The following is a 26,292-nucleotide window of genomic DNA, read 5'->3' as shown; positions in this document are numbered from 1 at the left end:
GAAAAAAATGTCCTCTTCCCTTCAGGGATTCCCATTTGAGTTCATGAAGCACCTCTGTAATACCCGTGTGTTGATCAGACGTACCGGCAACTAGCAACACACCTGTGACTTGCTTCAATGTCTTCCTTTAATCCAAGTGGGTGATCCCCCAACACTTAAGCAGTATTCAAGAATGGGTCATATCTCCTGTGTACAAGAGGTTCACTTTCCTAAATTCTCCCAAGAAACGGAAGTCTACCATTCAACTTCCTTACCATAAACTGTCTGCACTTGTTCCATTTCATGTCACTTTACAATGTTATGCCTAGACACTTAATTGACATAACTGTGGGAAGCAGCACACTATGAGCACTTTATTTGAATATTACAGGATTCCCCCCCTCCCCCCCCCCCCCCCCCTTTACTCGTCTGTGTTAACATAAGTTTTTGTACATTTAGAGCAAGCTGTCATTCATCACACCGAATAGAAATCCCGCCAAAGTTATCCTGTATCACCCTGCAGCCACTCAGCAACAGCACTTTCCTGTACACTGCAGTGTCATGCCCACTGGGGGCCAAACCGCGCAATAACCCTGGGTTCGGTGGGGTGAATGGACTGCTGTAGCCTGTTGTGGAGTTATGAATCACTGAGGGCTATGGCGGGGACGAAGTCCCTCCATCATTTCCAGGTCCCCAGTTCAATACAATACAATACAAATACATGGTAAAAAGTCAAATTCTTTGTATGGGACATCCCATAAAAAAGAAACTAAGCAATTTAATTGCGCATTGTTGGTATTATTCTTTGTATGTGGATGAGAGTACTGATCGAACAGATATTAGTAAGCTACTTATTTTTATTTGCATAATAATGGACGATGTTTCTGTACTTGAAGCATTATTCACTTTAGTTCCATTGCTCAGAACAACTTGTTTCGAAATTTTAATTTAGGGTACAAGGGGACCCTCCATACTGTAAATCACGGATTTTGATGCGCTTCAAATATGTTGTAGAGGCACTTACCCTGAGTACCTGGCTATCCGGTTTTTTAGTAACGGGCCTTAGTTTTTGAACAAATCGATTTTGAAGTTCATTACACACTTTGTATACCCATAACATTACATATATTTGAAGTAAGTAAGCGTAGTGCAGTGGTAAAGGTTCAGGGCTACCGTGCTGGAGGTACCGTGTTCGAATCCTGCTCGTGTGTTCAAATATTCATTCTGTTTGTGGTTCGCATCATATTCTCCCAATTCATCTTCTTTGTTAAATCTGTCAGTTCATCAACAATAATGATTTGCCTTTTGACCAAGAGATCCTTTATTGTGATACATATCTCATCGCCAATTGCAATGGAATTGGCAGAGATCACGCTAGGCAGTGTATTTATTGCAAGATTCAAATCGCGGAGTAGATTTTCAGCGTATTTAATGGCATTTGTGATTTTGCCTTTTGATTCTTCGTTCAACTCCTCTATTTGTGGATCTTCTTCTGGCTGCACTACTGCAGAAACATTTGGTTCCTCCATTTCACTGAATTTTTCTAACACACGGCACTAGAGACGCTTTGTGAGCAACTGACTCTGTAGTTAGACGCGAATGTAAAGGAATGAAACTCGCATCCTCATTGGCATAGGAGCTGGGTTTCCTGTTATGGCTAATGATATTCATGGGAGAGGGGATGGTAATGGGCGGAGATTGATTTCAGATAATACAAGAAGCGACCATTGTACGAACATTTGGAACTCAAACTGCGAACCACAAACAGAATGAATATTTTAAAAATTTAATAACTGAATACATCTTTATAATTTCGCACACCTTGCACTGTTTGTTGATATTCTTTAAAATAAAATTGATAAATTCGGTCGATTTTGGAATAAAAAAGTGCACGAGCAGGACTCGAACGTGGTACTGCCAGCATGGTAGCCCTGAACCTTTACCACTGCGCTACGCTGACTTGCTCAAAATATATGTAATGTTATGGACATATAAAGTGTGCAATGAACTTCAAAATCGATTTTCTCAAAATCCAAGGCCTGTCGCTAAAAAACCGGATAGCCAGGTACTCAGGGTAAGTGCCTTTACAACATATTCGAAGTGCATCAAAATCCGTGATTTACAGTATGGAGGGCCCCTTGTTAGAAGCATGTTGACAAAATTGGTGCTTATAAAAAATATTGTGCAGTTTGTATAGATGCTGTACCAGGTACGATTGGTAGCAAAAATGACTTCATTGCTCAGTTAAGGAAAAATGGAATAAATTATTTAACTTTTCATCGCATTATTCATCAGGACGCACCATGTAGGAGCACTTGGGTAAAATGTCATAATGCTGTCCAATCAAAATATGTAACGAAAATTATGAATATAATATGCAGAGGAAATCGATCACTTTCTCATAGAAAATCTAAATAATTATGTTTTATGGATGGTAATGGTTTTCAGTATATAAAGTATCCAGCCAACTGCTTGCATAAGTTTAATGTAAAACCTTCACCAGGTTTTGATACCTCTAAGGGTGACTTCGTCAGAAGGAAGCCACCTACATGTTTAAAACTTAGCGTCTAAAATATTTAATACTTGACCATACTGAAAAGGAGAACATGGAATAAAATTGGTACTTACATAAATTACATTATGTTAAAATAGTGTCATGTGATGAGCTAAGGAACTAAAGTCCAACAGTGGAAAATACAAAGTCCTCAGTGGAAACAGTAAAATTTGTTACAATAGGTACAGCTCGTTAAAAGAACAGACATTAGACTGAACATTTGGCAACTAGTTACACTCCACTTACTGGGCACTAGTAGAACGATAAACGCTCAACTGTTTGAAATATGTAACTGTTACAGTAATACATGAGTATGATACATTTTTAGATGCTTTAAAAAAAGTCATTGTGTGTGATATAAGAAACAGGATGTTTAAAAGATACACAAGGAGTAAAATAATTTTTATAAAAATGACTATGACAATACGTAGCAAAAATGAGTAAAATGATTGATTACACATATATTTTATTAGTTACTGCATTTGACAGATAACTTTGCGTTTCCATGTACATATTTGACACTCCAAACCAGTCCTATTTGCAGATGATACCAGTGTATTGATTGAAGGTGGAAATAGAAAGGCTCTTAGACTGTATGCTGAAGTCACAAATGAAAAGATTTCAGAGTGGCATAAATGAAGGAATGTGAGAATAAATTGGAAATACAAATTATTCATTAAAATCAAGGGTATTATTGAAAATTATCTATGGTACAGAAACAGTGTGTTCAGATTTATGAAAGAAATGTTTCCTCCAACAAAAATGGCTTAAAATGTATTGCACTGTAAATGTATCACTAACTGCTGCTTTGATCTTAAAGACATATTCACAACAAAGAGACAAATGAGTGTGATATGTGAAAATAAGGTGTCATGTGTGAAATATATTGTGGGAAAATTTGACTATGTTGAAAAAGGGGGGGGGGGGGGCGGTTGACATGTTCACAAGGGGCGGCAAAATCCCTGGAGCTGGTACTGATTTGTGTGGTGTTGTACCTAGTGATTGTCAATAGAATTGACAAAAATGAATGAAGAGTCTTTAATGTTACTTAGTCCTTCTAGCGATCGCCATCAAATTTGGTGTCACTATTGGTCATTAGTATCTTTTACAAGCTGCCAGCAGGTTGCTGTGGGAGGAAGTGGAGCTTGTTCTAGCAGCCAAAGTGCTGCGAGCTCATGGTGAGCTTTCCTGCATACCTCCGTACAGTAAAAGTGTGCGACTAGTACAGATGCAGGGGACAAACTCTGTCACGACAGTTCGTCATATGCAGAGGTTGGAGGAGTAGCAGAAAGGAATACGCAATAGCTCGTAAAATCAGTATTTTTTTCCTGCATAATCATTACATACTATTATGCAAAAATGTATGTGCAAGTTTTAACAAATTTCCCAGTAAAGGATGAGGAAGGGGGGGGAGAGCGGTGAGAAATGAATGTTTGAATATTGGGGAGGGGGGGAGGTGAGAGGTGTGGCCCCTACTTTTAACTATTGGGGAGCGGGGCACAAAGTTCCTTGCCCCCCCCCCCTCCCCCCTCCCCCCCCCCCCCCAAGTCGGTGCCACTGCTTATGATTTACAATATATGTTTAAATGCTTACCGCAGCATTGCAGTACTGTCTCAGGTATCCCAAAACATCATTTTCATCCTCGTTGTCTGATAAAGATGAATCCGAATCGTGAAGATTAATTATGATAGACTCCATCACCTAGTCTTGTCGATTTTCTTTTTAAAATATTCTTCCTGCTTCATGTGTTAGTCTTTCCACGTCAGCAATTCGGAAGGTGCTGTTTCTTTCTGAGATATGAGCTTTAACTTGCACACATATCAGCTCAATAGGATTGTAGTGGCAGTGGTATGGTGATAACCTGATTACTCGGTGACCATGCTGTCTTGCCAGTTCATCTATCTCGTAAGTGCGGTATTTAGGCTTGTATGTATTTACTAGCATGAGTAACTCAGCGCTGATCTGTGATGCTGTGTGAGGAATTCCATTAGATGACAACCATGAAATAATTTAATCCTTTCTGGTATTTGAAGTAGGAGCCTACTGCCATGTACGGAAGTAGCTATTAAACAAACCACCGCTTGAAGACAGCATATGTCATTTCAGACTGATAGTCATCTGGTTTCTTCGTCTTCGATGCTTTAATTATTAATTTACTCTCTGGTATGAAGCTTGTTTCTGCAGAAACAGCACAATAAGGCATCTCAATTTTCCCACAGGAACCTTCAGGCCACCAACATCTTCACTTGTCTTCCAACACAGTGGTCTTAAATGGTTCTGGTGAACGTATGTTTCATCGAGATAATAAATACGTGGTTTTTCGGCTTGTTTTATCTCTTGCATTTCTCTCAAGAACACAGTTCTTGCTGCTACAATGTCACTGCTCTCTAAGAGCAATTTTCTTCCATCATTGCTCTTTCTGTATTTAAATCCCATCTCCCTTAATATTCTGAGCATGGTAGATTTGCTGCCATTGAAACTTTCGGCTTCTTTCATGTAGGAACATAATTTATCTGCCGTAGGGTATTCACCTTTGCTATACAGGTCGAATATTTTGTTGCTATATATGTCGAATATTTTGCGCCATAACGCATTCTTGCTGAAATCGTCGAGTTCACTTACAAATTTCTTTCGATTTTGGCACTTACCAGGCGACTTAAAAATTGGTGATTGGTTATCTTCAGCAGATGCTTTGGCTTCACTGGTGATCCGTCGTACAGTTCTCAAACCGACACCACACGCCTCAGCTGTTCATTCTTGGCACTTGGCAACACTGGGCGATGCTTTTTTGTCAGCTGTGACTGCTGCTTCCAGCTCCTGTTTAAAGAACTGATACATGCGAAATATTAATTCTCTCACCTGTCTGTGTAATACTGGGTGAGATTTGCTGTTTCCACTGATATTACCACAATGCCTTGCAATAAGTTCCGAAAAAGCACCACACACAATGCTAAAACCAGTCATAAACTTGCTCTGCACAGAACCACATTAAATCGGGCGCTCGCTACGGCTGACTGACTCTATTGGTCAGCAGGTCACGTGACACCCATGCTACTGCACATCCAGTCTTCACCCACCAAGTTACATGACGCCCGCTCTAACACCTTTAACCCACTGCACGCAACTTTGATACGTTGGTTCATGTTTCAGTTCACTTCCATTTCAGAACCATTGTTTCTCCCTATCCTTTGTGGACTCTGTACTCACTTCCAGATTGTACAGCAGATGGTCCTATGTACCACATTCTGTTTTGTATAGTTTATGTAAAAATTTCCTCCTCCTTTTTGCTTGTTGTAAAATCTTGATAAAAAAAAATCCTGCTACAGTACATTCTTTGTTCTCAGCATGTGTTTGTAATTAATCACTTTACTCATTTTTGTTTCGTATTGTCAGTCATTTTTATAAAAAATATTTTATTTCTTGTGTATCTTTTATACAACCTGTTTTTATATCATGTACAAATACATCTAAATATGTGTCATACTGATTTATTACTGTAACAGTTACATATTTCATTCAGTTAAGCATATCGTGCTACTAGTGCCTAGGAAGTGGAGCACGTTACACCATGTTTACCTGGCATGGTGTCTAGTTGCCAAATGTTCAGTCTAATGTCTGTTCTCTTAACAATTTTTTTTTTTTTTTTTTGTTTCCATGAAGGACAATATTTTCTGCTGTTGGACTTGAGCCCCTTAGCGCATCATATATGTTTACAATTTTAACGCCATGTAATTTATGTAAGTACTAGTTTTGTTCCATGTTCTCCTTGTCATTGTGGTCAAGTATTAAGTATTTTAGAAATAAACAATAAAAATTGGTTGTTTCCTGAGAGTTGCTGTGAATGAAATAAGAATACGTGGAGCAAAGTTTTAGGGATTTACTTCTGTTATTGATGAAGTCTTCCATGAGTTTGAGAGTTTTTTAAAGATTTTTAATGTCTAGTGGTGGAGAGAATTTTCACTAAATTCAATGAAAGTTAGTTTTCATATTCATAGAAGTTATCCTCAGTAGGAAGTGTGCAATTCACAGAAGATCCATTCATGGTATCCACAACAAAAGAAATGGTGCAATTTTTGAAGTTATTCAGGTACCCATAACTTGTAAACTTCACTCTTAAAATGAAATCTTTTTTTGGGTCAACATGTAATTTGGCAGTAGAATTAAATGTGCTCAGCATAAGAGACAGATAACGGGATAAAAATCAAAGTTTTAGTAGTTTATGTCACATAATGTTCACGCTTAGAGTGTTAGAGAGTACGTAGGGTTCACCAGTCGCTATCGCCACTGACTGCCAGTCATCCCTGCAATTGGTTGAGTGTCTGTGGCATGGCTGTAACATCACTGGGCCATTAGAGTTGGAACAGGAAGCACTCATTGGAGGGGACTGCATTACCAAGCCTGTTATATTTCCATCTTATTTTAACTAAATGATGTCCACTCATTGTCTTAACAGGATGCTGATAACAGCTTGTCTGTTATTTCCAGCATAAATAGTCTCCTAGCCTTCTTGGCAGATTGTTAACTTTGTCACTGTATCTTGATCACTAATCCCTGTGTCTTTACTGGCACTGTCAATAATGCCTGGCCTGTTCCTAGCTGCAAGGTCTAATGTATTTTTATTTCGTATGAGCTGCTGAACTAGCTGCTAAAGATAGTTTTTGGAAAACATGTTTAGAACTACTTCAAAAGTCTGTCCATTCTTACCACCTGCTATGAATCCACAGATATCCTAGTTTCTGCTTGGTAGGTTAAAGTAAACTCCAACTAATATTGTACTACTGAGCATAAACATTCTTAGAATGATTCTACAAATGCTACAGTAGAATTTGGTGGCCAGTAAAAATATTGAGTGATAAACTTGAGTTCACCTAGGCTACTTACTCGCTGTCAGACTCAATTTTGACCTCAGTAGACACAATACTTTAGTCGATTGCAGTAACACCCCCTTCCTGTGTTGTCCAATCAGGCTTTTCAATATACATTCCATGCCTCATTAAATATTTTGGAGCTTTCTACTTTGGGTTTAATCCAGCTCTTGGTTCTGAGTATAATTTGAGAGTGACAGCTTTCCTGGAGGGTGTTGAATTCAGGAAATTCGTTACAAATGTGTTGGCAATCTACTGTTAAAAATTCAACATTCAAAGAGTCTGTATGTGATCTGATTTTGCTCTCTGTTTATTGACTGGTGAATGTTCATCACAGGATTTCAAACTATTGTGTACTCTGTAAGTACTCTGCTACCCAAGTAGCTGCTGGCTCTGTATGTTGCACACCTGATCTATTGAGAGATGTCCTACGATTTTCGACACCGTAACACAGGTTCAGAAATTTGCAGTCAAGACCATCACAGAATTTTGTCTGTTGTTGAGACCCTCCACTTGGGTCCAAATCATAGGACCCTGATCAGTTTCTGGGTACGAAACTACAAATTCTGAGCTATGCTAGCACCCCATGAGTGAGGCCACTAGTCTTCATCACTTCAGCCAGTAGACCATATGAATTGAGGGTGGTCTCAGGACCCAAGCAACAGGCACCATTGGTGTCAACATGAGCCACAAATTAAAGATGACTGCACTCTGCACCCTTGATATTCGCTGGCAGTCCTCTTCCAGTCTTGGCTGAGGTCACCCAGCAGACATACTGAGTGTACATTAGAATTGCATCCAGCCCTGGATGCTATTTTCCTAAGGAGCTCCATAACTCACCTAACATTGGAGTTACTGATAACTAACAAACTGCCTCTCCCTGTGTGCCTGCTCAGACCTGTTGTAGAAATGGCCATTTGTCCACTCAGTGGGTGAATGGGCAAGGCCACATAGCTAGTTCACACACTGAGACTCCACCTCAAATGCCGCAAATACACTACAACCTGCCATTCACTCTGTGGTGATAGTGGCTGCCCCGCATCAAGTACATTGGAAGGTGCCTCAGCCAAGCCCGAAAGTGGAACGAGCAACATTTGAGGTGTCCCATGCAACATGACACTTTCTCTGCCATCGCTACACCAAAAGCCTGCAGAGGGCTGACCACAATCAACAGCATCTTCCAACAGTTCACAGACTATGGCGAGCTCCTCCTGTGCCTGCACACAGCATGCACATTTCCTATCCCTCTTACTGCTAAATTTCAAATAAAAACAATAGGTAAAAAATTTATAAAAATGAACCTTGCTGTCTTTAAGAAAAATACTTGCACTATCAAACTTAAGAACACGAACACAAGCTTCTACATCTACAATTGAATCTACACCTACATGACTACTCTGCAATGCACAGTTAAGTGGCCGGCAGAGGATTCCTCAAACCATCATTTTTCCCTATGTAGGTTGGCACCAACAAAATATTTTCCCATTTGAAGGAGAGAACATTGAGTCTGTCACAGACACTAGTTTACTGCATGCTTTCAGACAATACAAAGGATCTACTCTTCTGGCAGTTCACGAGTGGAAGCTGGCACCTGACAAAGATATGCTAGCGCAAGTGGTTACCTTACAATATTCAGAACTACACGACTGTGGCAATGCAGGTGGCAGTAAGCTACACTACAAAAACTAAAAGCTGCAAACAATGGAAACAACAAATAAAAATGATGTCTGTTACCTTTAGGCACAGACTTGCAGTACTCAGTTTCTTAAGATCAAGAACACACACTATTAGGAAACACTGAGACCATTTCACCGAATGCTAGCAGATGAGGAAACCAGTTACATTCATTGAACATCCTCAGGTGAGAGGTGCCTGGACTCTAATGGAGTGCATTGGTGCACATGCTATTGACCCTGTTTTTATATCTTCCAAAGATGTTCAGTGAACATAACTGGCAGTGAAAATCAGGGATTGTCATCACTGCAGCTGTGGTAGTATTTTATATGTGTTTGGTGGTGGTGGCTGTGGCTATGCCTAGATGCCATGGGACACTGCAGGCAGGTGTGGGACTTTACCCAGGGAAGTGGTGCAAAGTCCAGTGATCAAGTACTTTAAATACCCACATTTCCTCCCCTTGCCGCCAATATACCATTCGTAAAATTTTCTTTCACCGCCAGGATTCAAAACAGAAACCACTGTGTTGAGCATCATCGTAACTGTGTAATTTATCAAATTACTAGACCAATATTCAGTTTGTAAAAGTATGGCACATTTTGTTGTTACTTTCTTGTAATTCTGCAGCTATGTATAAAGATTCACTTTTCTAGCTTTAATAATAAGTAATCAGTATATATTTGAAAATAGTTACTTCAGTGTTCTGAAATTTTAAAGAGAATGACTTTAGAGTATTCTCTGTCTGATATTGAACTTAATTTTCTGATTTTTACTATTAAAATTTTTCACTGTTGTATAGCGTTGCTTAGTCTCAATCCTCATAGATGGGAATCATCCAGAATTGCACTTTAGGAATGTTATGGACTTACTTGAGGACAATATTATGGAAATGGAAGAGGATGTAGATGAAGATGAAATGGGAGATACGATACTGCGTGAAGAGTTTGACAGAGCACTGAAAGACCTAAGTCGAAACAAGGCCCCCGGAGTAGACAACATTTCATTGGAACTACTGACGGCCTTGGGAGAGCCAGTCCTGACAAAACTCTACCATTTGGTGAGCAAGATGTATGAAACAGGCGAAATACCCTCAGACTTCAAGAAGAATATAATAATTCCAATCCCAAAGAAGGCAGGTGTTGACAGATGTGAAAATTACCGAACAATCAGTTTAATAAGCCACAGTTGCAAAATACTAACACGAATTCTTTACAGACGAATGGAAAAACTAGTAGAAGTCGATCTCGGGGACGATCAGTTTGGATTCCGTAGAAATACTGGAACACGTGAGGCAATACTGACCTTACGACTTATCTTAGAAGAAAGATTAAGGAAAGACAAACTTACGTTTCTAGCATTTGTAGACTTAGAGAAAGCTTTTGACAATGTTGACTGGAATACTCTCTTTCAAATTCTAAAGGTGGCAGGGGTAAAATACAGGGAGCGAAAGGCTATTTACAATTTGTACAGAAACCAGATGGCAGTTATAAGAGTCGAGGGACATGAAAGGGAAGCAGTGGTTGGGAAGGGAGTAAGACAGGGTTGTAGCCTCTTCCCGATGTTATTCAATCTGTATATTGAGCAAGCAGTAAAGGAAACAAAAGAAAAATTCGGAGTAGGTATTAAAATCCATGGAGAAGAAATAAAAACTTTGAGGTTCGCCGATGACATTGTAATTCTGTCAGAGACAGCAAAGGACTTGGAAGAACAGTTGAATGGAATGGACAGTGTCTTGAAAGGAGGATATCAGATGAACATCAACAAAAGCAAAACAAGGATAATGGAATGTAGTCGAATTAAGTCGGGTGATGCTGAGGGAATTAGATTAGGAAATGAGACACTTAAAGTAGTAAAGGAGTTTTGCTATTTGGGAAGCAAAATAACTGATGATGGTCGAAGTAGAGAGGATATAAAATGTAGACTGGCAATGGCAAGGAAAGTGTTTCTTAAGAAGAGAAATTTGTTAACATCGAGTTTAGATTTAAGTGTCAGGAAGTCATTTCTGAAAGTATTTGTATGGAGTGTAGCCATGTATGGAAGTGAAACATGGACGGTAAATAGTTTGGACAAGAAGAGAATAGAAGCTTTCGAAATGTGGTGCTACAGAAGAATTCTGAAGATTAGATGGGTAGATCACATAACTAATGAGGAAGTATTGAATAGGATTGGGGAGAAGAGAAGTTTGTGGCACAACTTGACCAGAAGAAGGGATCGGTTGGTAGGACATGTTCTGAGGCATCAAGGGATCACCAATTTAGTATTGGAGGGCAGCGTGGAGGGTAAAAATCATAGGGGGAGACCAAGATATGAATACACTAAGCAGATTCAGGATGATGTAGGTTGCAGTAGGTACTGGGAGATAAAGAAGCTTGCACAGGATAGAGTAGCATGGAGAGCTGCATCAAACCAGTCTCAGGACTGAAGACCACAACAACAAAACATGGACTTACCGAGAAAACCTCACACTTAGTACACTGAATTCAAATAAGGCTATACATTTAACTAAAAAAGGACTATATCAAAGAATTAATGCAAATTAAACCTAGAAAATAATGTCCATCATCTGCACAAGAACTTTCCACCTTGGCCTTACATTGTCCACAATCTGCTCCTGCTGATAGTAGAGTGAGATTTTATATTAGGATAACAAAGTAGAGGCACAAAATACACGCATGTTAAAAAAAGCAACTAGAACATCTTGATGAGATACGATGTTCATATTCACTGGACATGTACAGTGCATTCAAGATGCATCAGTGTTACTTTTGTGTGTGTGTGTGTGTGTGTGTGTGTGTGTGTGTGTGTGTGTGTGAGTGAGTGAGTGAGTGAGTGCTACGGATTGCTGTCTTGTCCACCAATTCTCATTCCAGATTGGGTTTTCCGCGAATGATTCCAAATCAATTCATTCCCTGGCCATTATCTGTAGTAAAGTCTTCTATAAACTCAATATTGTTACTATCATTATTATTATTATTATTATTATTATTATGATTCCTAAAATCAGTGTTCATTTTGTGCGGCTGGCTCAAGTAAAAATTCATTCATTTTAATCTGAGCGTAAAACAAAGATTATAATTGTAACATCCTATACAATTGTAATGCCTGAAACAATGAATGCATGACAAGATGGCACCAGTGAATTATATTTTATACACATTTTAGCCTACGATTTTGTAGCAATTTCAAAAAGAATTCTAGTGTAGTAGGTGGAAGCTGTGGAATGTATTGCATATTCTGCAAATAGTAGGAAAGGCAAACTGTGTCTCAGTAGCTGCCATCCAGTTAACTCATTGTAAAACCATTGAAATATTTGGTTAACTTCTCCTGTTTGGTTTCACAGCCATGTGGAATTTTTTAAAGGACATTATATATGCCATTGACTGTACAAATGATTTATTTCACATTTGCAGTTATGGCCTTTGGGACATTCTCAAGTGATACTGCAAAAGCTAAAAGAATACAAAAATGAAGCACAGGGTCTGTATACAGAACTGCACAAATATGTCATATATACAGTAGCACATTACAAAAATGGCTAAAGTAACCATCACTTACCTTTTGCTTCAGCACTTTGGTTTTTAAAATCCTCTGACATGTATATGTGTCATCATCAAAACTAAGACTTTTCACTGTAGAAATACAGCAACACCAAACAAGTGCAAAGTACTGTACATAGTGCAAGGACATAAATTATGTGAACTGTTACCAACATTAACCTCTTTCACATATATCAATATTTTAACACACTGTTTACATGTGAACTAAGGCTATTGGCTTGAAGATTCATTCACCAATCACACTGTCAGTGCACTTGGCACAGGTAGTACATCCAGTGATAACAATTGTAAGCTTCATATCATAACATCTTCCTATACCTATTGATAGCGTACAGTTTCTATGTAATGATGTAGTCATAAAGTACAGTACGATGTTGTTGCCGACTGCTGTGGCCGAGTGGTTCTAGGCGCTTCAGTCCGGAACAGCGCGGCTGCTACAGTTGCAGGTTCAAATCCTGCCTCAGGCATGTGTGTGATGTCCTTAGGTTAGTTCGGTTTAAGTAGTTCCAAGTCTAGGGGACTGATGACCTCAGATGTTAAGTTCCATAGTGCTTAGAGCCATTTGAATGATGTTGTGGTCATCAGTAAAGACTGGTTTGATGCAGCTTTCCATGCTACTCTATCCTGTGCAAGCCTCTTCATCTCCGAGTAACCACTGCAACCTGCGTCCTTCTGAATCTGTGTACTGTATTCATCTTTTGCCATCTCTCTACAATTTTTACCCCCCACACTTCCCTACAGTACCAAATTGGTGATCCCTTGATGCCTCAGAATGTGTCCTACTACTGATCCCTTCTTCTAGTCAGGTTATGCCACAGATTTCTCTTCTCCCCAGTTCTGTTCAGTACCTCCTCATTAGTTACGTGATCTACCCATCTAATCTTGAGCATTCTTCCGCAGCACCACATTTCAGAAGCTTCTGTTCATTTCTTGTCTAAACTATTTATCATCCATATTTCACTTCCATACAGTCCACAGCTCGTGGTCGTGCGGTAGCATTCTCACTTCCCGTGCCCAGGTTCCCGGGTTCGATTCCCAGCGGGGTCAGGGATTTTCTCTGCCTCGTGATGACTGGGTGTTGTGTGATGTCCTTAGGTTAGTTAGGTTTAAGTAGTTCTAAGTTCTAGGGGACTGATGACCATAGATGTTAAGTCCCGTAGTGCTCAGAGCCATTTTTTCACTTCCATACATGGCTACACTCCATACAAATACTTTCAGAAAGGACTTCATGACACTTAAATCTATACTCAGCGTTAACAAATTTCTCTTCTTCAGAAACGCTTTACTTGCCGATGCCAGCCTACATTTTATATCCTCACTATTTTGCCCATCATCAGTTATTTTGCTTCCCAAATAGCAAAACTCATCTACTACTTTAAATGTCTCTTTTCTTAATCTATTCCCTCAGCATCACCAGATATAATTTGAGTACATTCCATTATCCTCATTTAGTATTTGTTGATGTTAATCCTATATCCTCTTTTCAAGACTGTGTCCGTTCTGTTCAACTGCTCTTCCAAGTCCTTTATTGTCTCTGACAGAAGTACAATGTATCAGCACACCTCAAAATATTTGTTTCTTCTCCCTGGACTGAGTCGCCCTGCCATGATTTTTCCTAATACTTTATGTACTATACAGAGCAGTGCAATTCCTCTATACGAGGTATGTCCAGAAAGTAAGTTCCGTTTGGTTATATAAAACAAACGTGTATGGATACAGAAAAAATACTCATTGTACAAAAATCTACAACTGTTAAACTACTTTTCTACATAGCTTCCGAAATTTTGTAGGCACTTGTCATAGCGTGGCACAAGTTTTTGTATGCCTTCTTCATAGAAGGTTGCCGCCTGTGTATTCAACCATGTGATAACATGTTCTTTCAGCTCATCGTCATTGTTGAAGTGTTGACCACCATGGACAGATTTTAGGTGTAAGAAGAGGTAAAAGTCGCTAGGAGCGAGGTCCGGGCTATATGGGGGATGATCAAATGCGTCCCAGTGAAATTCCCACAAGAGTTGTTCGGTCACATGCACTGTGTGAGGTCAGGCATTATTATGAAATAAAACACCACCTTTTGACAGTAATCCTCAGCACTTGTTCTGTATTGTGTGACACAATTTCTTAATGGTCTTGCAGTAACCATGTGCATTGATTGTTTGGCCTCTTGGTAAGAAATCAATCAGCAAAATGCCTTTTCTGTCCCAAAAAATTGTGCACATGACTTTTCTAGGTGTCAAGATTTGCTTAAGCTTAACCTTCGTTGGGGATGAAGTGTGCCTCCATTCCACTGATTGCCGTTTTGTTTCAGGGATGTCGTACAATACACAAAATTCATCCCCCTTGACTATCCGAGAAAGAAAACCATCGCCTTCTTCATTGTAGCATGTCAAAAACTGAAGTGCACTGCCAATCCATTGTTTTTTGTGTTGTTCAGTAAGAATTTTGGGTACCCAACATGAGCAAAGTTTTCAAAATTTCAGTTTTTCAGTAACAATTTCATGAATTAGGGATCGTGAGATTTGCGGAACTTCCATAGCAGGGGTACTATGTGTAAACCTATGGTTGTGCTTAATCTTCTCTTCAGTTGTGTGAACCAGTTCATCAGTAACCACAGACGGGTGTCCAATTAGTTTTTCATTGTGCGCCATGATCACGTCCTTCATTAGACAGTCTGACCCATCTTCTAACCATTGAATCACTCATAGCATTTTGTCTGTAAACTTAGCAGATTTGCCGATGAATTTCCTTTGGTTTAACTTTATTTGCATTTAGAAAACAAATCATAGATCTGATTTCACACGCAGCGGCATTTTCAATTACGACTGAAACTATAAAGAAGCACTACAAAGCACATGTTGGCAGCAGCAATGTGAAAATGTTGTACATGTCTTCTCCTGGAGTCAGAGTAACTGCCACGCATGCTCGGAACTGCGATTTTAGCACTGCCACAGATATAAATAGAAATGGAACTTACTTTGTGGATGACCTTCGTAATTCACACAGTCAGCTTTGTCATGTAGAGGGTAGAATATTGCTGTATTCCACTATTCCAGCATATTTTCTTTCCACCATATTTCCACTATAGTCTCATGCAAAACCATTATTCGTTTTTCTCTACCTTATTTTATCATTTCTGCTGTAATATTGTCTTCTCCTGGAGCTTTACTGTTTTTAAGAGTCTTGATACTATCTTTAACTTCTTACATTGTTGGTTTCATGACAGCTTTGTGATACTCTTTTTTTTTCTGTTTACTTCCTGCTCCACCAGCATCTACTTCACCTACGTTTTCAGATTCTCTATTCAGTAGTTCACTAAAATACTCCACCATCTGTCTAAAATCTGATCTTTCCCTCCAGTCAGATTTCCCTCCTTATCTTTACAGTAAACTGCTCTGGTTTGGAATCCTTTCTTTATACCTTTCACCCCCATATAGAATTTCCTTATTTCCTGATCAGTCTTTCTCTCTTCTAATTTATCAATCCACCATGTTTCAAATTCTCTCTTTTTCCTCCTACATTCTTTATTTGCTTCCTATCTCTTCTCCTGGTATTCTTGTACAGTAATCCTTGTTCTCCTCTGCAGCATTCATTTTCTTGCCTCATTCCTTTCTTCTGTCTTCGGCCGGCCGGAGTGGCCGTGCGGTTCTGGGCGCTGCAGTCTGGAGCCGAGCGACCGCTACGGTCGCAGGTTTGAATCCTGCCTCGGGCATGGATGTGTGTGATGTCCTTAGGTTAGTTAGGTTTAATTAGTTCTAAGTTCTAGGTGACTGATGACCTAAGAAGTTAAGTCGCATAGTGCTCAGAACCATTTGAACCATTTTTCTTCTGTCTTCCTCCTACAATCTTCATGAAACCAGACCTGGGTTCTCACTTACTTCTTTGTGTCCAGTACAGTTTCAGCTGTCTCCTGTATTGTACCTTTGACTGTTTCCCATCTTTCTTGAGTACCCTCTCCTGCCCAATCTTCTGTTTCATTAAGTCTATTTGTCAAAATAGTTTTATACTGTTCTGTATTTTCATGATTTCTGAATGTGGCATTATCAAACCTTGGTCAATTTGTAATTGGCAATCCTCTGTCTGTATTTGATTCTTACCAAATAGTGATCACTATCTCCATCTGCATCATGACAACTATTGACTTCTAATATATCTGAAGCATGTCGTCTATCTACGAGTACATGATCAGTCTAATTTTTTGTGATCCCCTCTGGGGAGCACCACATAACTTCCCTTGTATCCTTCCTTTGCATCCATTTGATTTTAATAATCATGTTATTGCCCATGGAAAAAGCAGTTAGTCTGATACTGTTGTCGTTAGAAGCTTCATGCACACTCCTTACCGAGCGAGGTGGCGCAGTGGTTAGCACACTGGACTCGCATTCGGGAGGACAACGGTTCAATCCCATCTCCAGCCATCCTGATTTAGGTTTTCCGTGATTTCCCTAAATCGTTTCAGGCAAATGCCGGGATGGTTCCTTTGAAAGGGCACGGCCGATTTCCTTCCCAATCCTTCCCTAACCCGAGCTTGCGCTCCGTCTCTAATGACCTCGTTGTCGACGGGACGTTAAACACTAACCTAACCTAACCTAACCACACTCTCCTTACCAGCTGCTTTCCTTTCCTATATGCAATTTCTCTTCCTCCTTGAGCATTGAAGTCCCCCATAACCACCTTAACACCATGCTTTGCCACCCTTGCTGTTTCCTGTCCCAGTTGCTCTTTTCCTCCAGCTCTACACCTTCTGTTGGAGCATACTTATATACGAAGGATACACTGAAGAAGCGGGCTTTCATTTGTAATCATAGATTCTTTCACCAACAGGCTTAAATTTCAGTATGGCAGCCTTCTGAGCATTATTAACCAGAAAACCTGTGCCTCCATTTCCTCTGCCTCCACAGCTGTAGAACAATGTGTGTGTTCCAGATGCTACTATTCCACTTTCTTTCCAATACTCGTGACTATTAAATTTTCATTTCCCTTAACTATCTGAATAATTTCTTTTATCTCCCCGTACATTTACTCAGTCTCCTGATCTGCAGAGCTAGTTGGCATATAAACTCGTACTATTGTTGTGGGTGTGGACTGTGTGTCTACCTTGTCTACAATAATGCGTTCATAGTAGCTATCTGTGTTCCTATTTTTTTAATTCAATATTAAATCTACTCCTGCATTGCCCCTATTTGATTCTGCATTTATAACCCTGTTTTAACATGACCAGAAGTCCTGTTCCTCCTGCCACCGAACTTCACTAATTCCCACTATGTGTATCTTTAACCTATCCATTTCCCTTTTTAATTGCTTTAACCTACATGCCCAATTAAGGGATCTGACATTCCAGGCTACATTCCGTAAAACGCCAGTTTTGTTTCTCCTGATAATGATGACGTCCTGGGTAGTCCCTGCCTGGAGATCCGAATGGGGGACTATTTTACCTCTGGAATATTATACCCAAGAGGATGCCATTGTTGTTGAACCATACGCTAAAGCTACATGCCCTCGGGAAAAATTATGGCTTTTGTTTCCCTTTACTTTCAGCCATTAGTGGTACCAGCACAGTAAGGCCATTTTTGTTGGTGTTACAAGACCAGATCAGTCAATCGTCCAGACTGTTGTCACCAGCAACTACTGAAAAGGCTGCTGCCCCTCTTCAGGAACCACACATTTGCCTGACCTTTCAACAGATACCCCTCTGTTGTCGTTGCACCTACAGTACAGATATCTGTATTGCTGAAGAATGCAAGCCTCCCCACCAATGACCAGGTCCAAGGTTCATGGATAGAATAGGACAGGAAATTTTATTTATAACAGAGTAGCATAAAAATACATGTGTTACTTTTCTGAAGGTGTCATGCTGATTTGGGTACTCGTACAGAACATGGCAACAGAAATTTAATATATTTTTTTGTTTGTGTATACATTCCAACTGATGAAAAAACATAGAATGCACAGAATGCTCACTGATAATACACCCAACAGTGAAGCACAACAAATTTGGATAATACATCACAAGACACTGCCATGTAAATACAGGATATGTCTTTTTAACAAGCATTAATATGGGGAATGTAGTTTCGTAAAAATGTATGTACACACAACAGTAAATTCCAAAGTGCTTAAAATGCTATCGAGAAATGTGTAAAAATTAATTATACAGTATTATGTTGCATTACTAAAATAGATTAGACAAGAAACACACTTTAGATAAAATGTACTGCAGAGATAAAATTAATTTACAGAAATAAAATGTATGGTAGTGTGCTTGATTCACCCTAATTGTGCATCAAAATTCCAATACATTAGAAAATGTCGGGAGCATTTACAAAACTTGTCACATGGTATTTATGAAGAGCTGGTAAAATACATCACATTAAATAAGAGATTCTAAAATTAAATAAAATAGAAATGAAAATAAAAGTGGGAGTGCATATGGTTCTTACCTGTTACCAAATAACAATGTCATAAGCACTATACATATTATGAAATTTAGGTACATACATTTCTATACAAATTTTTGTGCAGTAAGCCCACATCATATGGGAAAGGTAATGTGTCCTTATGCCATGTTCCTTTCTATCATTTAAGCAGATAATGTATAAACTTTTACTCGGCTAATTTATAAATAAATTTACCAAGCCTGTCCACTTTGTACCTTGTGACTATACAATCACATAGAAAGCTTATGTTGTCAACAGATGTAAAAAGATGTTATGATATGAAATTTCTAGTTGTTATTGCTGGAATGTACTATCCCTGATCAGCGCACAGATAGTCTGAATTGTGAATGAATTTTCATGCCAATGGCCTTAGTTCACATGTAAACAGTGTGTTAGAACATCGCTGAGCGATACAGGTGAAGGATGTTAACTGGTAACAGTTCACATAATTAACATCATTTCACAATGTACAGAACTATGAGGTAGCGTTCTAGCTTCCCGCGCACGGGGTACCTGGTTCGATTCCCAGCGGGGTCAGGTATTTTCTCTGCCTCGTGATGACTGGGTGTTGTGTGTTCTTCATCATCATTTCATGATCAATGACTTGCAAGCCTCCGAAGTGGCATCAACTAAAAAGGACTTGCAATACGGCGGCCGAACTTCCCCGGATGGGGCCTCCTGGCCAACAATTCCATACGATAATTTCATTTCATTTTTTCATGTACAGTGAAAAATCTTATTTTTGATGGTGGATTTTAAAAGTCCAACATGTGCTGAAGCAAAATGTAAGTGATGGATTACTTTTCCCATTTTTGTAATGTGCTACTGTCTATATGACATGTTTGTGCAGTTCTGTATATACTTTCTGCATTTCATTTCTGTATTCTTTTAGCTTTTGCAGTACCACTTGAACATAGACCAAAGGCCACAATGGCAGTTGTGAAATAAATAATTCCTGCAGTCAACGGTGAATATGATATCCTTCAAACAATTGAAATATCTAATGCTCTTCCATCAAATCAACTTAATGTTATCAAAATACTCTTCACTCCAGACAGCAATTGAGAACTTTTCTTTCAGTGCAATATTGGTGATTTTTGTGTAGTTACATAAATTTATTAATTACTAATTTTATGATATCAAGGATACACACGAATACTGCTTTTCAATCACCTTTCAGATAGTTTCCTTCAGACTTAATACACATACCCCAACTTCGTTAGATAGTTTTTATATTTGTTCAAAGTTACATTGTGAATTGAATAGAGTAGTTTTTGTTTCATGTTTTACAAGGTCTGAAAAATAGTCTCTGTGAAGTTTCTTTCCATTGTAAGAAACAGAAGAAAATTGGAAATGAGGTTCAGTGAGTAGTGTTGAATAAAATCTATTGTTATTCTGTTATTAGCTAAAACTAGAAATGGGAATAAGGAACATTGAACTTGATCTTTACAAATTTGTGACTAGTCACAATGCTAGCAAAATTACTGACTGTGTGAAGCAGCACATATATTTCTTCACAGGTGCCAGATATCACTTGGTGGACTTATCCATAGTAGTTACTAGTGATGGTATGTAGCATCAGAAAGTACACTGCATGACAGAAAAAAGTGAAGCACCCACAAGGGAGGAGGAAACAAAATGAAACTTCACAGGTTGAGAGTATATGTGATGTTAAATCAGAGATTACAAAACTAAGTCAAATTTACAAAGGATTTGGCAGTTTGAGCCCACTTATCAGTACAACATTGTACCCCCTCTGACCTGGATGTGTCCACTCGTTTGGTAGGAAAGGGTATCATAAAAACGTTGGATCCTCTCCTCACATGAACTCGCCTACAAATGTTGTAATTGGTCATTGATATCATATATACTGGCAATGGGACAGAATTGACATCTGAACTGGCCCCACACATGCTCCGCCTGGGACAGATGTGGAGATCTTGCTGGCCACTAGGGTACCTCATGGGGACATGTGTGCCCCGTGTGGACAAACATTATCTAGTTAAAAATTGTGCCACGATAATGTCATGGGAGAGTTAACACGAGCCCTGACCTGAAGTCATGCCTGATGGCACCCACACCATGATACCAGGAGTAACATTGATGTGCCTCTCCAAAACATTGGAAGAATTGGAGCTCTCACCAGATCACCACCATACTTGATGACGATAGACATCTGGTGTAGTGCAGAGTCATGATTCATCACAGAACACATTGTGATGCCATCCATCAGCAGCAGTCATGTCACCACTTGTAAAATCATTCTTGTGGCTGATGGGTACCCCTCCACAGTTTTAGTTTTATAAAAGTTTAATATTCCCAAGATCAGTCACTTAAAAAAAAATTCTGTGTTCACATTACTGTGTTCAACTTTTCATTGCCATCTTCGGACATGATTAATTCGTTAACAGCTTCATCAAGATATACAGGGTGAGGCATTTAAAACTGTTTTTAAAAGTATCTTGAAAACTACAAATTGGATTGAAAACAAGGTTGTAATAAAAGTTGTTATCTCAAAGGGGGGGACATCCAATGACACCAAACTCAAACCCGCTGCCACACTGCCAGGGGGCAGGAGGGATCAACTTTGATATCTTAAACAGCAATCTCTATTTTTATTCTGGATTTTGATTCTCCAGAAAAAAATATGTACCTTTTATATTTTTTGTGATACATGGCGTTGCAATGCACAAAATCGAAAAGGATTAAAAATCATTGAAAAATTATAAGATCTCAAGAAACATATCAGATTAGAATCCCCTAAGGTTAGAAAGGCAATTTGAAAATCGCACGAGGTTCAGGAATTTTGCAAAAAAGTTTTCTCTGCATACTATGTGTACAACACAAATTCCATCTACATCACTTATCATTGCATCAAGAACTACATGAGGATAACTTTCAAAACCACTTGAACTTTTTGCATTTGGGTACAACTGCCAGCACCCTATGATGATTGTTTATTTTCTGGTGGATCAACTTCTACAAATCATGGTTAATTGAATGGGCATAATATGCATTATTGGTCAGTGGCGAATTGCCATTGGTTAAGGCAAATCAGGCATCATTTGTAAAAGAAATTACACCAGCAATGTGGATGAATTACTATATTAGGTTCTGGATAATAAAGTTTTTTCAGTATACAGAACTGGTTTCTCATTGAAGATTTAAGAATAATAGCCTTTCTAACCTCTTGGGCCCCTAATCTGATGTATATTTCTTGAGATTATATCATTTTTCAAAGGTTTTTGACCCATTTTGATTTTTGTTGATTACAGTGCCATCTGTCACAATGAAAAAATGTTGAACATGTAAGTTAGGTTTTTCTCCTCTCTCCAAGAATCCAAATCTGGAATGGGGCGGGGGTGGGGGGGGGGGGGGAAGAGGGAGAGAGAGGGGGGGGGGTCTCACTTAAGATTTCAAAGGTGACACCCTCCCACCTTCTGGGGATGGGACACAACGCAGCCAAGCTTGGTGTCGTTGGATGTCCGTCTTCGAGATGAACAACTTTTATGGCAATCTGTAATTTTCCAAATATTTACAAAAACAATTTTAAATGCCACATCCTGTATAACAATTCCAGTTAAGCATTCTGAACATCATGAAATCTTATGAGCTATGTCAATGAATACATCATATCCTCACATATTTAAAAGACTCAAGTCCACTTAACTGGAATTTTTGCTTATTTTGATGAAGCGATTAGTGAATGAATCACAACACAGGCTGGCAGCGAAATGCTGAAACCAGTCAAGTGAACACTGTAACTTTTAAGCGATCTTGGCTGTAATAAATTTTAATAGGTTGCATACTTCATTTTGACAATAAGTCAACATTTTAAAAAAGTTTGTTTCATTCGCGTTCTGACCCCAGCATTCTGTTTGATTTGTTAGAGAATTAGTGATCTTCAAAGTAATTGTTGTTTATTGCTGACATGAGGTGACTTTCATACATCTTTTAATTTCAGGAATTTGATCTGCTGTACTATACCCTGAGCAGTGCAAGGATATTCTTTCAGAAGGACAGTGTACCACTGGAACAAGATAGTGTTAAGTATGGGTCTCGGAGCATTTTGTCAGGAAGTAGTTAACAGCTAATATAAATTAGCTGAGAATTACGACTGTCGTATATGTATTTTGTAAAGTATTGTGGGAGAAGAAATGTTCTTGTTATTGTATGAGAGAATTATGATTGTTTGAATTATTGGTGTATGTTTATATTTAACAGAAATTTTATGTATTGTTTACATTAAAGATGAAATAATGATTTGTGTAATTTTTCTTTTCACTTAAGAATCTGTATTCTAGTATAATACACTAATTACCAACTGAATTACACATCTAACTATAGTGATGTGAATGTAAGACAAGTGGTGGGGTGATAGGCAATGACAAGGAGCAGTGTACCACATGACACAACAGCCAGTAGCGTCATTCTGCTGTTTCTGCATGTAGTACTCATTAGGGGTGCTCGTAGAACATTTAGCATTGTTTATCACATTGGTTTATGTATAGCAAGTTTACTTAGCCACTGTAGCATTCATTGTGGGGGTCATAAATCGTAGACAAGTATTACCTTAAGAAGTGATAGTTCTGTTTGCATATAACTTCTGTTAGGATGGTCAGAAGGAGAAACAGTGGCCAGGTGTGGCGACCACCCCACTTTTCCCAGTTACCAGGGTAGTCAGTGGCTGTAGCATGAGGCATGGGGCAGAGACGGAGCACACCAGTGGCACCACAAAGTATTCTCTGACTCTCTCTAGACGGAACACATCGAGCTGCCACCTGTGGACATGCACACCACTATAATAATGTGTAACACCTCTTTCTCAGGATGATGGAAGCGACACATTATGGCATGGACTACTAGAGACACAGAGTATAGGGGAGCCATCCTGATCCATCTCCACTCAATCAACATCTCACTTGATGGGCACACAAGAATCTTCATGTATCTAGATGAACTGTTATTCAGCGTATTAATATGGGTGGAAAGCATTGGGTTTCACCTTACTTATTACTTTTATGTTACCAACAGATAGCATGAGCAACTGGACCAGGTGACCATTTTTTGATGCAGATGTATACAGTGCTGCTGACATGAGTGAAAAATACTACATATTTATTTGAAGACTTTTGCCTCTAAATGCTAATTAAAAAAAAAAAAAAAAAAAAAAAAAAAAAAAAAAAAAAAGCCAAAGATCACGCAAAGAATAAAGGCATATTGTAGAACACCATACCTCTTAGTCAGAAAGAGCTTCAGTGTTGATGCTATAGCTCATTGCATGACATACTGCAAAATATTGAACAAAGTAGTAAGTACAGGCATTGAAGCAAATACATTACAAGAAAAGCTTTTGCACCAGGTAACAAAATAAAGACAATATGGGATATAGTGAAGGAGGCGATGTTGAACCAGAGGCGAGGAGCAGGAGATAATTTTAAAATTAGATGCTGCCATGCAATTTGTAAGATCAGCCATTCCAGACAACTTCAGTTACATGAATAAGACCCTCAGTACACCATAAAAAATGTCTACCACAAAATCTTTAAATTAAAAATTTTGTAGTGGTTATGATAAAATATCAACAAAGTTAAACTGTTTCTTTTTAATTTTAGTAACATGATACATTATTTGTGTAACCAGTCATTCATAACTGGATGATTTCCTATTGGTTGAAGTTAAGCCTCTGTATGAGAAAGGAGATAAATACAATCAAATTCCCATCTAATTTCACTTTTGCCAGCCAGTTCAAAAATGTTAGAAAAAGGTAATATACATGTGGTATCTTAATCATATAATTACAGATAACAATTGTCAGACACACGTTTCAAATTGCTTAAGGTTTTCAACATTGAGTATGCCATTTACATTTTCAGAAAGAATATACTTAACTCATTAGACAATAAATTACAGGCTACTGGTATATTCTGTGGTCTGTGAAAGGAATTTGACTGTGTAGATCACAACATTCTTTCAAGTAAATTGGAATACTATGATGTAACAGAAAATGCCAAAAAATGATTGACATGGTATCTCTGTGGTAGGAAACAAAGGGTGTTAACAGGAAAGAGTCTTGTATTAAGTTATTGGCCATCATCCATTGAAAACTAAATACATGTTGTGTCACCCAAGGTTCAGTCTTAGGGTCCTTGCTTTTTCTTGTGTATATTACTAAACTTGCATCAATAACATTACCAGATGCTAAGTTTGTTTTGTTGGCAGATGATGAAAACATTGTTATAAATAGTAAATCTAGTATAGTTTTAGAAAGATCTGTTAATTAAATTTTCCAGGATGTTAATACGTGGTTCTTAGCCAATTATTTGCCATTAAACTTTTAAAACACACACTGTACACAATTCAGAACTTGTAGAGGCTTTCTCCCAGCATTCGTCTAAAAGTATTATGGTAAGCAGACGACAAGGTTAGCAGTATTAACTTCTTGGTATTGCAACTTGATGAGAAATTCAGTTGGGAAGAGTATACCACAAACTGTTGAAATGCTGAAACAAATCTGCTTTGACCATGTAGATGCTGTCAGGCAAAGGTGATGTGAAAACAAAAAGATAGCATACACTATCTGATCAAAGTATCTGGACACCATATTGGTGGACATTAATATGGGATGCATCTGCCCTTTGCCTTTATGGTAGCTTGAACTCTTCTGAGGGCCCTTACAATGAGGTGTCTGAGTGTTTGTTGCATGCTGGTATCTGGAGCAAAGTTGAGGTTGTAACTCATCTCAGATGTGTTCCATTGGATGCAGATGGGGACTTTTGCAGGTCAGTAAGTTTTAGGAATATTATAGTTTACAAATCATTGCCTCATAGACGTGTCTTTATGCCATTTCACTTTGTCAATACAATCAACCTTCATTCACAAACTTCTGCTCTGTTGTATTCAGTACACATTGCTGTAAAATGTGTTCATATCCTTTTGCATTTAGCATTTTCACCTTCTCCAGGCATTCACCAAACCCAAACATTTCCATCACACTTCCAAAGGGTATAGTGTGATTAATTTCTCCTAATTACTTGTTTTCAGTCATCCACTGACCAGCAACATTGCTCTTTACAAACATAAAGTGTTTTTTAGGTTGACTGAAGAAATGTCCGGCTTTTGAGGAGCTGCTCGAGCATTGTACCCCATTATTTTTAACTCCCTACACACAGTAGCTATAATGTTGCAAGTACTTTGGAACTCACGGTCCCTTCTGTTGATTTCATGCA

At 38.7% G+C, this 26,292-nt stretch overlaps 1 protein-coding gene across 2 annotated transcripts in view; it reads left to right on the top strand.

Annotated features, from left to right (window-relative positions):
- The window catches only part of LOC126183498 (WASH complex subunit 4), a 179,968-nt gene extending 156,642 nt beyond the window's left edge, over positions 1–23,326 (top strand). The window contains exon 19 of one of the 2 annotated variants that reach the window (XM_049925535.1): positions 23,028–23,326. In XM_049925535.1, coding sequence (XP_049781492.1) covers positions 23,028–23,150 — 123 coding nt within the window. In that variant the 3' untranslated portion in view covers positions 23,151–23,326. The remainder of the gene's footprint in view (positions 1–23,027) is intronic. The other variant, XM_049925536.1, reaches the window with a different exon arrangement.
- Positions 23,327–26,292: the final 2,966 nt, after the last annotated feature.

This window comes from Schistocerca cancellata, chromosome 4 (genome assembly GCF_023864275.1).
Source record: "Schistocerca cancellata isolate TAMUIC-IGC-003103 chromosome 4, iqSchCanc2.1, whole genome shotgun sequence".
NCBI lineage: Eukaryota > Metazoa > Arthropoda > Insecta > Orthoptera > Acrididae > Schistocerca > Schistocerca cancellata.
This window is presented reverse-complemented; position numbering and strand designations above follow the sequence as displayed.